The sequence below is a fragment of the Saccostrea echinata genome, unplaced genomic scaffold, assembly GCF_033153115.1.
Source record: "Saccostrea echinata isolate AGI-Se365-2 ecotype Australia unplaced genomic scaffold, CSIRO_AGI_Sech_v1 ptg000004l, whole genome shotgun sequence".
Taxonomy (NCBI): domain Eukaryota; kingdom Metazoa; phylum Mollusca; class Bivalvia; order Ostreida; family Ostreidae; genus Saccostrea; species Saccostrea echinata.
Genome location: NW_026889753.1, coordinates 5,518,390 through 5,530,601, shown reverse-complemented (window position 1 = coordinate 5,530,601; position 12,212 = coordinate 5,518,390). Strand labels below are relative to the sequence as shown.

At 32.6% G+C, this 12,212-nt stretch overlaps 1 protein-coding gene and 1 non-coding gene across 2 annotated transcripts; one reads left to right on the top strand and one right to left on the bottom strand.

Moving 5' to 3' along the window:
• The first annotated feature begins 3,715 nt into the window (after nt 1-3,715).
• On the top strand, nt 3,716-10,154 carry LOC133179425 (uncharacterized). The gene is made up of 6 exons (XM_061314185.1): nt 3,716-3,936; nt 4,351-4,383; nt 6,823-6,873; nt 7,469-7,556; nt 8,761-8,897; nt 10,003-10,154. The coding sequence occupies exons 1-6, from the start codon at nt 3,894-3,896 to the stop codon at nt 10,071-10,073; spliced, it is 423 nt and encodes a 140-aa protein (XP_061170169.1). The 5' UTR covers nt 3,716-3,893; the 3' UTR covers nt 10,074-10,154.
• A 1,429-nt stretch (nt 10,155-11,583) lies between these two features.
• Trnat-cgu (transfer RNA threonine (anticodon CGU)) lies at nt 11,584-11,656 on the bottom strand. The gene has a single exon. It is a non-coding gene; the product is annotated as a tRNA-Thr (tRNA).
• Between the last annotated feature and the right edge of the window lie 556 nt (nt 11,657-12,212).

The following is a 12,212-nucleotide window of genomic DNA, read 5'->3' as shown; positions in this document are numbered from 1 at the left end:
TCACTACCAACCTTTTCTAACAATAATTAACAGTTCTTTAACACAAAAAAAAACTTACCTGTTGTGTTATTAATTTTTTGGTATATCCCAATGGGTATATTTTCCCCGGTAAGCTATCTAGGTTCGTAAATTTAAAGGGATGTTACTCAGATATCCTAACAACTCTTTCTATAGCTAGGTCACAGAAATTTTGGATTTCATTTGTGCATCTCATCATCTGAATTTCAAACCGAACATATAAATATGTATCACAACCTGTCCATGCTGTAAAATCTGAAAGAGTCTGTTGCCTACTGTTTAACATTGAAAGAATTCCGTCCTCATTCATGCAATGTCGTTTTTCTCGATCATTCGATTCCTAAGAATTAACAGATTAACGACATTTCCCCGCTTTGGTAGCATAAAAACATTTCTTCACAGTTCTATTGTTCATACCAGTTATCTAAAAGTCAAATATTTAACATAGGTGTGCTGATTTCTTTCCTTCTTTCCCATTACCGTATTGTTGTCATCAGACGACCTGATTTGTTTAGCAAAGGGGGATAATTCAAAAAGAAACGAAAGTAGAAAATAAGTCAGGAACGTAACGGACAAGTTTCGAAATTCAGGAAAATATCTGTTAGAGAAAAAGTATTTAATTGTTCCTTCATGAACTTCTTGAAGCGGGAAATATACATGTAAAGACAACCAAGTAGTTCCGGTTGCAAAGTGCAAGCGAACTCCAAATTCTATTGATGCAGTTATCAAAAGAATTTTTTATCCAATCAGAATCATTTATTTTATAGAAATTAAATGATATTCATATCTAAACAATAAATTCTTTCTTTTGGATGTCGTCGGTCCTATAACAGCACCTGGAATTCAATGCTAATATTTACATTCTCTAATTTTCTCTCCTTTATTGTTAATTTCATTAATTTTTATTATGAATTTAGCGACTTTCTTATACAACTGGTGTGCTAAATAAACGTAAGAGCCGTTGTGACGTGGAGAATGAATATTGCGAGGGGGAAAAAAATAACAAAATAATTTTAAACGTACAAATGTTAAATTTGTATAATAATTTAATAGGGTAATTGTTTTTTATTAAATTAAGCCAAAATAATATACCATTTGGTGTTCCTGCTATGTATTCTACCGTGTAGTGACAAGGTTCCCTATGTGTCATAGGAGATTAAGTGTTGTAGATTTCCAATGGATTCCATAAAAAAGTTATACTGAATGCAAATGAAGCAAAACTTATTCAAAAACTTCTACATGAAATGAAGAAATCTCTTGCTGTGGCCTTCAATTCGACATTTAAACTTATATAGAGGACTTTTTATCAATTAACAATATTCATTTTCATCCCTACGTTGATTCGATATATCCCTTTGAATTCAAAACAAAAGACACCAAAGAGTCTGACACATCTGTTTTATATTTGGACATTTTACTAGAGAAAGATATTAATTTCAAACAAGCTTTATGATAAATGTGATGACTTAAACTTTTCTATTGTCAATTTCCCTTATCTATGTAGCAATATCTCATTATCACCTGCATACGGAGTATATGTCTCCCAGGTGAATCGATACGCAAGGGCATGTTCTACTTACGAACTAAAACGTAGCAAGCTATTTGACAAATAAGTTGGTGATACAAGGATATCAACAGTTTCGTTTAAAATAAACGCTAAATGCAAATTCTATGGTCAATACAATGACCTTGTTAGCAAATACACTCTACATGTATCGTTACGTCTAATATTGATTGACGTTGCCTATACAAATTGATAGACCATTATTTTCACACTTAATTATCTACGGAATTTTCCGTTTACCCGATCGTGACAAGGAGCAAATTGCGGGTGTGACAGTCGACCGGGGATGCCTGTTCCTCCATAGCGCCTGATCCTACCTCTGATATTTTTTTAGAGGTTCCGAGTTTACTCTGCTCCCAATTTGTATTGTGAGCTTGATTACTGCTCGTTATCTTCAAATTTCATGCAAAAGTTTTTTTTAAATAAAAACAATATTGTCATGTTAAACAAGTGCAGTGAAAGAAGAACTTACGTTTTTTCAAATGAATTTATGACACACACGTTTCTAATCAAATTATTACAGGTGATTTAAGTGAATTCGAGGTATTGATAATGGAAGATTTACTTAGCATTATCATCTAACTTGTATGTATAATCCAGTGCTACATATGACATGACAAGTAAATGGTCAAAAGCGGGTAAAAGGAGATCGTATAACGAATTCCTGTAGTACTTTGTTTCAAATAGTAACATTTTCCACAAAAAACAGCTGATAATAAATGTTGATCAAACGTTTGAGTAAACACAATCCCATTTGCTATCTTAATTTTTTGGTGATTTTATGAAAAGTTCCAATTTTATGTTGTGAGCAGGGTGTGGCCTCTAAGCGACGGAAGTTGCTTAAAATACTTTTCTATCTATCTTTTTCATTTTTTTTTAGATATACTTCGCTGAAAAACACATGCTTCCGAAAGAAGCATTAATTAAGGACTTTTTTGGAAAGACCTAAGTGACTTTGACACTTAATAATCAAATACCAGGACGAATCTTTGGTTTATTATCACTTTTTTTTATTACTGATTAGTATACTAAATATCTTTACAAGTTTTCAATGTACAATGTATTTCCTGAATAAAATCAGTCTAATTTGAAGATACTGACCAAAAAAATGTTTTTTAAAGTACATTTTCCCCTCCCGTCCCTTCGAAAGGATATATTCCGTTCAAATTTTAGTACATATCAAGCATGTTATGGTATACCAGGTGAATTACCGGTGTATAGCAAATTTGTTCAGGATTTCAAACGATAATTTTACTGTGATGATGTTGAGAAGCTCTTTATAACAAAACACTTTAAGTATTTTTTCATATTTTCAAGATCTAATGGTTGTGATTCGGTTAAAAGTGGGTCATTGAAAGAACATATAAAAAATGCACTATTTATTTCAATTAGATGTTGAAAAGTTTAATCAGATTTGCATGTAAACCAGATCTCATATTGTCTCGAATCAACTGTAGTTTGCAATGTCATATAATATTTAACTTTAAAGAAATGTAAGAGATTAAAATAGTACAGTTTAATTGTACTCTCTTGTGTCATGCATAGTGAAGGTAAATATGATATTCAAAACATCTAGATTCACCAAAAAATGAGGTAATTTTCATTTTTAGATATTTCTTTTGCAGAATAAGGAAACTTTTATTAAAAAATATGCCTTTTCTCTGTAATAACAAGCATGACTGATATTTTGGAGGGATTTTTTGAGCCCCCCCCCCCGAAAAAAAATCATAATGCATCTTCCTTGCATCGGCTTATGTACTTTTAATGCTTTTACAAGAACACGTTCATATTGTGACATTTGAAGTAGGTGTAGTGGACTCTTCTAGAATTCAATTTAAATTCTTTTGAAGTATCAGAAAACATTTGTTTTGAAAAATAAGAATTTAAAATCAAAATAAACATTTCTTTCTTCCTTTTAGGCTTTGAGCCTTGAATGACATCGACACATATGCAGAAACCTCCCATTCTTTTCTTTTTAAAGAAATACATGTAATTTCTTCCGGTATATACAGTCAACATCAGCGCACCCATAACATAATAAGAGTACTAGAGAACATTTCTTTGTACATGATAACCTTCACAAAACAAGTACGTGTATTTTTTCGACTATCCTCTAAATACTCCTCGTATCCTGAATGTTTTCCCCTCTATCCATTCCACCTTTTCAGGTATTTAGCATCGTACTTCGAGTAAGATTTTGTGAATCTTTGTGGAAAGTATTCAGAAACCTTTTTCATTTTCCTTTTTATTACGATCGTTCGTTTTGCGGGTTAAATAGAAAGTTCCGATTGATAAAAGCCATCAAGCAGCTATGATTTCAGGAGGGATTTTCTTAACAGCGTTTTTATTTATAGGTAAGAACTTTATCGGTATTATTTGTCTAACTAACATGAGCATCTAACCTCATAATTTTTATTTTTATTAAAAACAACCAGGGTAATTAGTTGAATAATGTTACTAAAGATATTTTTTGACATAAATTATTAAACTTGATACTTTATTCATAGTTGTCTAACCTAGAAAAGCATGCATGAGCAAATCCGGAAATAGTAACGAATTTGCACCTATGATTTTGTGTCAATTTTGATTTCCTGAAATCTTGCAAAAGCAAACACGCACAAAATTAACGCCAGTAATAAAATGAATTCTTTTCAATTTTTTGTCTTGTTTACGATTCATATTCTTGACTACGTTTTTGAGTTTGATCACTGGTTCTAATATCATTGTAATTTTATACACGTATAATTTTTACTTCTTCTGTTTACCAGAATGCGTCCTCTGTGCCAACACAACACAAGGAGGTGAGAACATAAATTCTGTGTAGAATATTTGAATTTAGAATAAACCTCTACAAACGTAGGGCTACTAGCACTTTGAAAAAAATTAAGGTTCATTGAACCTTAAAAAAGAGAGATAACTCTTATTGAAATATATCACTATTAATCATTTTATAAAATTGTCAAATTATAATGTCATTTCTGTCAAATTTTGCCAAGCAAAGTATGTTAAAATGTGTGCATTTAAAGAGCTACATGCGATACATGTATATGCATATTTTTGCCCCCATAAAAGTCAAATTTTGAAAATTTCTTGAAATGTGTTGAATGGTATATATTGTATGAAAATCTGAATCTACAAATAATATTATAGTTTTGAAGTAGTTATTGGCAATTTTTGTTTCTTTGACGTCACAAACTATTTGGATTTTGTGTGATTTTTCAGAAAGAGGACAAAATGGACAAAATTTGTTCAAATTTATTATATAATTTATAGAGCGCAAACCTGCTCCATTAAAATATTCACATATTTCATTGATATTAACATTCTACATATTATATCAAAACATTACGTTGGAGCAGACGTGAGCTCGCTGACTTTTACTCAAAATATCGACGTAATGTACACCTTTTTTCTATATAAATCATGGAAAATTTGAATTTACGTCACTTTCCTGAAGTCAAACTAAAATATGCCATAATTGGTGATGAATATATTTTAATGCTTTGAAGTCTACAGATATTCCCCTGATTTAGAACACAATCATAGATTTCTCCGTCCGAGTTTGATTTTGGGGGCAAATATTGGCCATTTTCGAATATAGTCCTTTAAATTAAATTTTTTTCATAATATGTTAAATTTTATGTCAGTGATCAGAGTCATGATGAACCTTAAATCCATGAACAGCTGAATGTATAAAATTCTTTTAAATAACTTTCACATTAGTGCCTTATTAGAAACAATTAACTAATTAGTTAATTAATTAGTCGTTATTTCGTAAGTTCTATGGTCGATACAATGACCATGTCAGCAAATACAATTTATCATAAAGTAAAATGCTGACTGACGTTTTTCATACTTATTGTTAGGCCATTATTTACACACTGAATTGTCGACTTTTTTTCCCGTTATTTCCCGATCATAACAAGGAGTACACGGCAGGTGTGACCGGTCGGCAGGGGATGCTCACTCCTCCATGGCACCTGATCCCACTTCTGATATTTAGAGGTCTGTGTTTGCTCTGCTCCCGTGTTTGCTCTGCTCCTAAATTTGTATTGTTTAATGGACTTTTGAGTTTGAATACTGTTCGATATCTCCATACATTTCATTAACTTGGGTTTTGCTATAGGTAAAGCTCCAGATTTTACATTTCAAATAATTCCGTACTTACTTACTCTACTAAGGACTTTTGCTGCGAACGTCCTTTAAACAAACACTGCAACTAAACTATTAATAAATCCATTTTTCCTCGCAGCTTATTTTGTGCATAATACCATCGCATTGTCAAAGATAAAAAAAAATCCATCTAGAGTATTGAAATAAAGAAATTTCTCTACATATTTTTTATTACTTGTGAACTTTACTTTAAAAAAATTCTTCTAGTCTCATCTATCATTTGATAGTAATTCTAATTTGGTTTGAACATATGTTCTTGTCATGGCCGTGGGAACGGGGGTGGGGGCGGGGGCACGCTCCCTCCCCCCCCCCAATAATTTTGCCGATATATAATATACTATAGAAAACATAACTACTATATGCTTGTGCCCTCTCAATAAAAAGGTCTGATGACCTTTAAATTTTTTTTGCTTGTCAAGGAATTTAGGTAGTTGATAGCCCCCCAACTGAAAATGTATAGTTGTGCCCCCTCAAAGTGAAATTGCTTCCTACGGGCCTGCTTTTGATGTATAATTGCAAACGGATTATGCAGAAGTTATTATAACGTTTCCCATCTCCCTATTAAAAGTTTAAATCAAGTCACAATTAATCATTCAAACTTTAAGTACATGGCCGTAGGAACCGGGGGGGGAGCACAGGGGCGTGCCCCCCCCCAAATAATTTTGCCGATGTATAGATTACTATGGTAAACATAGATACTATATGCTTGTGCCCCCTCAATAAAAACGTCTGATGACCTTTTTTTTCATTGCTTGTCAAGAAATTTTTGGCAGTGCCCCCTCAACTGTCAACTGAAAAATGTATGGCTGTACCCCCCCCCCCCCAACTGAAATTGCATCCTACGGGCCTGAAGTACATGTACATATGTACTTATACTATAATAATGATTCCATCTGGAATTTAACTTTAATAAGCTATTAAAACCGAATTATTTTTATTACCAGTACTCTATTTCATTTCTTTCCTGTATACTAATATGTTTGTGTTAATTAATGTACAATGTATTTTGTTCATGATTAATTTTAATTCCAATTTTGCTAAGTATTTTTGTTTTCACTATTATTCAGTAACAACCGCTCAGTTAGTGACAGAATTTGTCAACCCTACCATACAACCAGGTAATTTTTCTTAATATATTAGTGGTAACACCCTCTATGTATGGGTAATTTTCCTTTAAAAATCAACAAACATTATTAGCCCCCCTTTACGGGAGACTCAAATCAATTTCAACATATACTGCAAACTAAATTTCCTTCAGGTACCACTAATCTTTGCGAGGAAGAAATCTTGAAAGTTTATCGCGTGAATATCTGAATAGTTCAGAAACTGATCAACACGAAAAAAAATTCGAGATCAAATTATAAAATTGCGAGAAGTAGAAAGTTTGATTTATTTATCGAATTTTCTTGTGGAAGTTCATCTCCCTCCAGTGAAAACAGCAATTCAAGTATTGCGTATCTACGAAAGCCCAGAAGGCTCATTCGAGATTCAAAATCTAAATATATCGATTGAGCCTTCTAGGCTTTCGTACATGTACGTACATGTATCTGTATATTATTATGAAAAACAGAGATAGGCAAGCTTGAATTCGTTGTTTTCTAAAGAAAACCATTCCAAATTATTTAAGATATTATTGAAACAATGAACTTATCGATATGAAGTACTTTATACAGACAGTTTTGTACATAAGAATTTGTGAAATTCTTTTAAAAGGAAGGAATTGTTCCAATGCCGCTTATTGTTTTGTGAGGTTTAATTCAAGAGTAACTGCTGATCCAAGTAACAAGATTTTTGTTTGCAGGTAGGCGTATTAATGTTGTCATACAAAGTTGTTTTTTTAACAAATCTTTTTAACTCTCAAGAACGGAAAATTAAGCAATAAAAAGCTATTTTCTTATATCATATTACAGTAAATTCAAGATTTTTGATTTCTTCTTTTATCATATAAATAAGATGAAAACATACAATGGCTACTTGAAAAGAAACTTTTATCTAATATACAGTTTTATACATATATATAAAATATCATAAAAGTGAACGAATTTAGGCAAAGACTGACGGACAGCTATTCTACTGAAACATACTAGTATCCCCCCCCCCCCCAATCCATTAAAAAGTTCAAAATAGTCAACCTACTCTTATCATCTTCATTCATAAATATTTATAGGAAACAGTTTAATTCTTCTTTGAAGCATCTTGAATACAGGGACATGTTGAAACTGCTTTAACAGTCTTTGGTTTTGAAATTGTGCTATAGGCACTGACTGCTAAACGCTCCTAGAAAACGTAGATTTATTGTGTTCTTTAAGATTTTTTTTTCAATACTCTGTTCCATAAGCATTTTGAGCACACGTACAAAACTGCTCCAAACATAGCACCACTTATGTCCATATGACTCTAAAGCTTTTAACTCTCAATGTCAAAAAAGAATCATTTCATTGAAAAAGGAACAAATAGCTTAAGAGGTGAGTCCGATTCTACATGTAATAATTTTAAAAATTGTTATCTAAGATATACATGTGAAATGCTAAGAGGGATACAGCAGAGAAGATTCAATTTTGATTTTAAGATTAGTAATTTAAAGGTCAAATAAAAGGGAATTTATTGACTAGATTTTTTTTGAGGGGGGGGGGGAGAGTTGAACCATGTACTAAGTAAGCTTGTTAAACCTTTTGCTCACACACATGTATTCCTATTTTAACCCTAGCTTCTGCATGGGTGCCAAGTCCTATGGTGCGTGTAAAAAAATTCATCAACCTAAATCTGTAAACTAGAACATTTTAGGAGAATCTTAAATCCTTTAGTATCTCTGAGGTATTTTCTTTAATCAGACTGATTTTTTCTTTTACTTTCCTATTCATTTTTTACATTTCTTTTCATTTTTCCTTGTCAATCTTTGTACAGTGCATTTGTACCTGTGCAGTCTTTTAAATCTTAGAAAATATTGATCACAGATTATGACGAGATGTTGCTTCTTATATTTTGTTGGTTTGTTGTTTTTTAAGTGAATTGCAAACTCTTGTGTCATGTCTCCGCGGAGTTATTGAATTTTGTGATGAAGGAGATTCCATCAAAGGTTCAGACCGGTATGTCATTATGAAAGCTCTTGCGGACTCTTGCAGGTGTACTTCAGGATCATCTGGTAAAGATTGATTCATATTTCATTGTAACTGTTTTTTTTTTAATTGAAACACATTAAAATAACAATATTGATGAAAATTATTACGATTATCTTTGTGTATGATTTTTGTAAGTTACTCTATTGTATATTTCAGCTCACTAAATATATTTTGTATTGGCATAAAAGTTAGATATACGTAGATGTCATATTGCTGTTTATATTTTCCATGGTGTCAATGTATTTTAAATATCACTCTAAAAGTCCACAAAAGGAAATCAGACAAGTACAAACAACAAAAGATTTATTTGAGGTTTTTCATATAAGTATGTAGATAGATAAAATCAATTACACGTGCTGTAAAGATTTCCTTTTCATTAATGTTACAGTTGTATGACGCTGGAGAACATTTATATTAAGCCAATGTCAATCCTGTCACTTAATGTACAGGAAATGAACACCTTCCTACTTTGATAGCCTATTTGATTTACCAAGAAACTTTAATAATCTTCTTTAAATCAGATCTTTAGATCCGCTCACGAAGATCTCTTTTCAGGAGTACCAAGTACCAATTTACTTGAATGAATGAATGGTTTTTGAATTACTTTGAAGTCATGGGTTCTTCTTGTGATACATGTATAGAGAGCACTAATAGCTCTCATTTTCCGTATCAATAATGATAACTTTGGAATTAATATTTGAATTTAGACGTGAGAAAAAATGACCTAAAAGAATCGGAATAATTAAGATAAACGTGTAAATTTCATGGAAAAAAATAACTTTGACTGTTGCAAAAACTTTAAAACTATAATGACCGTAGTAAGCTTTTGTTGTTTGTAAATGGGTGACCACAAGTTATTTAAAAATATTCATTATTAATTCAAAAATAGATGAATTAATCTGCTAATCCAAGAATTCGTTACATTTGAATTTGATCCAATTTATTTAGAAGAAGCATCGTTTTATTTGATGAATTTGCGGCGACAATACTAAGAAAAGATAAATACTCATGTACATGTATTACAATGCTAATATCTCAACTCTCTTTCTTTTTCTCTCTCAAAAATTTTCGGAATCCTATTTATCATAATAATATATATTGGTATATATATTTATATTCATATTTTAGGAAGCATCTCGAAATTTCGACTCTGGAATGCCTTGCATCTGCTGTTGGGAATAGTTGTCTTGGGACTTTAGACAAAAATGTGGACTATGTGATTTAACAATGTTCAAATATATTGTGCTTTCCATTCAATAAATAAAAATTATAAAAATAGACTTAATGCATATCTGGATTTTTGCCTTGTTCTTTTTTTACAACGATTAATAGATGAGTTTAAACTGTGAATGGGTCTAATTCTTGTCACATAAGATTTTTTATGGAGATTTAATAATGCTTCCTTTTCTTCAAAAGACTTTCGAATTTCGAGATAGGAACCCTTTTTAAAGGGCGCAAATAGCTTGATATTGGGGTTTAATATAGTCAACATGCTGGGCTAAATAAATTTCTGATATTTAATTTGCTTACTTATTTTCGCCAACGATTGCTAATAATTTATCCATTACAACATTTTGAAACAGATATTTTTAGGTGAACTATCTCAGGAAACAAAGAAAATAATGACCATGCAATATAAATTCTATTGAATTATTTCATTGTATAAAAATAATATGTACACTTTGAGGTAATATTGTACTTGCATGTTTGCAATCGTTCTTTGGATGTACTAGTTCTTTTATATTTTTACTAGTCTTACTTAAAAGAGAAACGTGGTCATTCCTAAAAAAAAATATCTGCTAACTTAATACTCTTTCAGTAAAATTACAGTGTTTGTTTTGGAACTATCCCTGGTAAGTTTTTTACATTCCTGGAAATAAACCCTAATCCATACCCGGGAGGTCGTGAGTTCGAATCTCGGCCGCGACTGACCAAAGTCGATAAAAAATGGGTGGCCACTGTTCCTTCGCCATGCGCTCGGCACTTTGAAGTGAAAGTTGCGGGTCCTTCGGATGAGACCTTAAAAACCGAGGCCTCGTGTCACGGCTGGCGTTGGCACGATAAAGTTCCCTCACTGCTCAATGGCCCTGAGTGCCGAGTAAAGATCAAAATTTGAAGCCCTTCACCGGTATATGGTGACGTCTCTATATGAGTGAAAAATTCTCGAATAGGACGTTAAACAACATACAATCAATCAATCAATCAATCAATCTAATCAATACCTAAAAGACATTGTAGACGAAAGGTTCTAGTGGATGTGTTCCAAATACATTTTTATATAATATTAAGTATAGATAAACGGATTATTTTATCCCATGGCTGTTTCAGCGTTTTCCAAAGTGATTGGATGAACTTAAAAGAGGGGGAAAAAATATATTTTGGTTTAAATTATCACAAAATTGGCATTTGATTATGAAACAAGAGGCCCACGGGCCAGATCGCTTAGCTGAGCACTCTTGCTAGGATTGATTGATTGATTGTATGTTGTTTTACGTCCCATTCGAGAATTTTTCATTCATATAGAGACGTCACCATTTACCGGTGGAGGGCTTCAAATGTTGACCTTTACTCTGTACTCAGGGCCATTGAGTAGTGAAGGATCTTTATCGTGCCAACGCCAGTCATTTAAGGTCTCATCCAAATGACCCGCAACTTTCACTTCAAAGTGCCGAGCGCATGGCGAAGGAACAGTTGCTAGTTTTTTTTATCAGTCGCGGCCGAGATTCGAACTCAGGACCTTCCGATCACGAAGCGAGCGCTCTACCGACTGAGCTACCGTGACGGTCTTTGGCTAGGAACAAGGAAGGAATCAGTTCAGTATTGAAAAAAATTAATATAAATGTGGTTCCAACATTTGATCTTCTATTGAGACCTTGCCCTACCTCCAGGGACATAACTGGAACACATTTGAAACTACTCTACCTGAGGATGCTTCTAAGTTAATAAGACTAGCTTTGATGTTCTTGAGAAGAAATTTTTTATTGATATATCCATTATATTCTCTTTTATAACTTTAAAAACTTTGATCCCCTGTTGTTGCCCCACCCAACCCCAGGGGTCATGATTTGAACAAACCTGAATCTAAACTACCTAAGGATACTTCCACACTAATCATGGCTTTGCTGTCCTTGAGAAGAAAATTTTCAAGATTTTTTCCTTTATATTCCTATTTAAACTTTGATCCCCCATTGTGACCCCACCCTACTGCCGGGGGTCATGATTTGAACAAACTTAAATCTACACTACCTGAGGATTCTTCCATATAAATATGACTAATGATGGCTTTGCTGTTCTTGAGTAGAAGATTTTCAAGATTTTTCCTATGGATTCCTATCTAA

Excerpts from the sequence above, each read along its gene's own strand:
- LOC133179425 (XM_061314185.1), top strand. The coding sequence starts at position 3,894 with ATGATTTCAGGAGGGATTTTCTTAACAGCGTTTTTATTTATAG. Across the intron at positions 4,384-6,822 it reads TGCCAACACAACACAAGGAG|TAACAACCGCTCAGTTAGTG; the intron begins GTGAGAACATAA and ends ACTATTATTCAG. Across the intron at positions 6,874-7,468 it reads CAACCCTACCATACAACCAG|GAAGGAATTGTTCCAATGCC; the intron begins GTAATTTTTCTT and ends TTCTTTTAAAAG.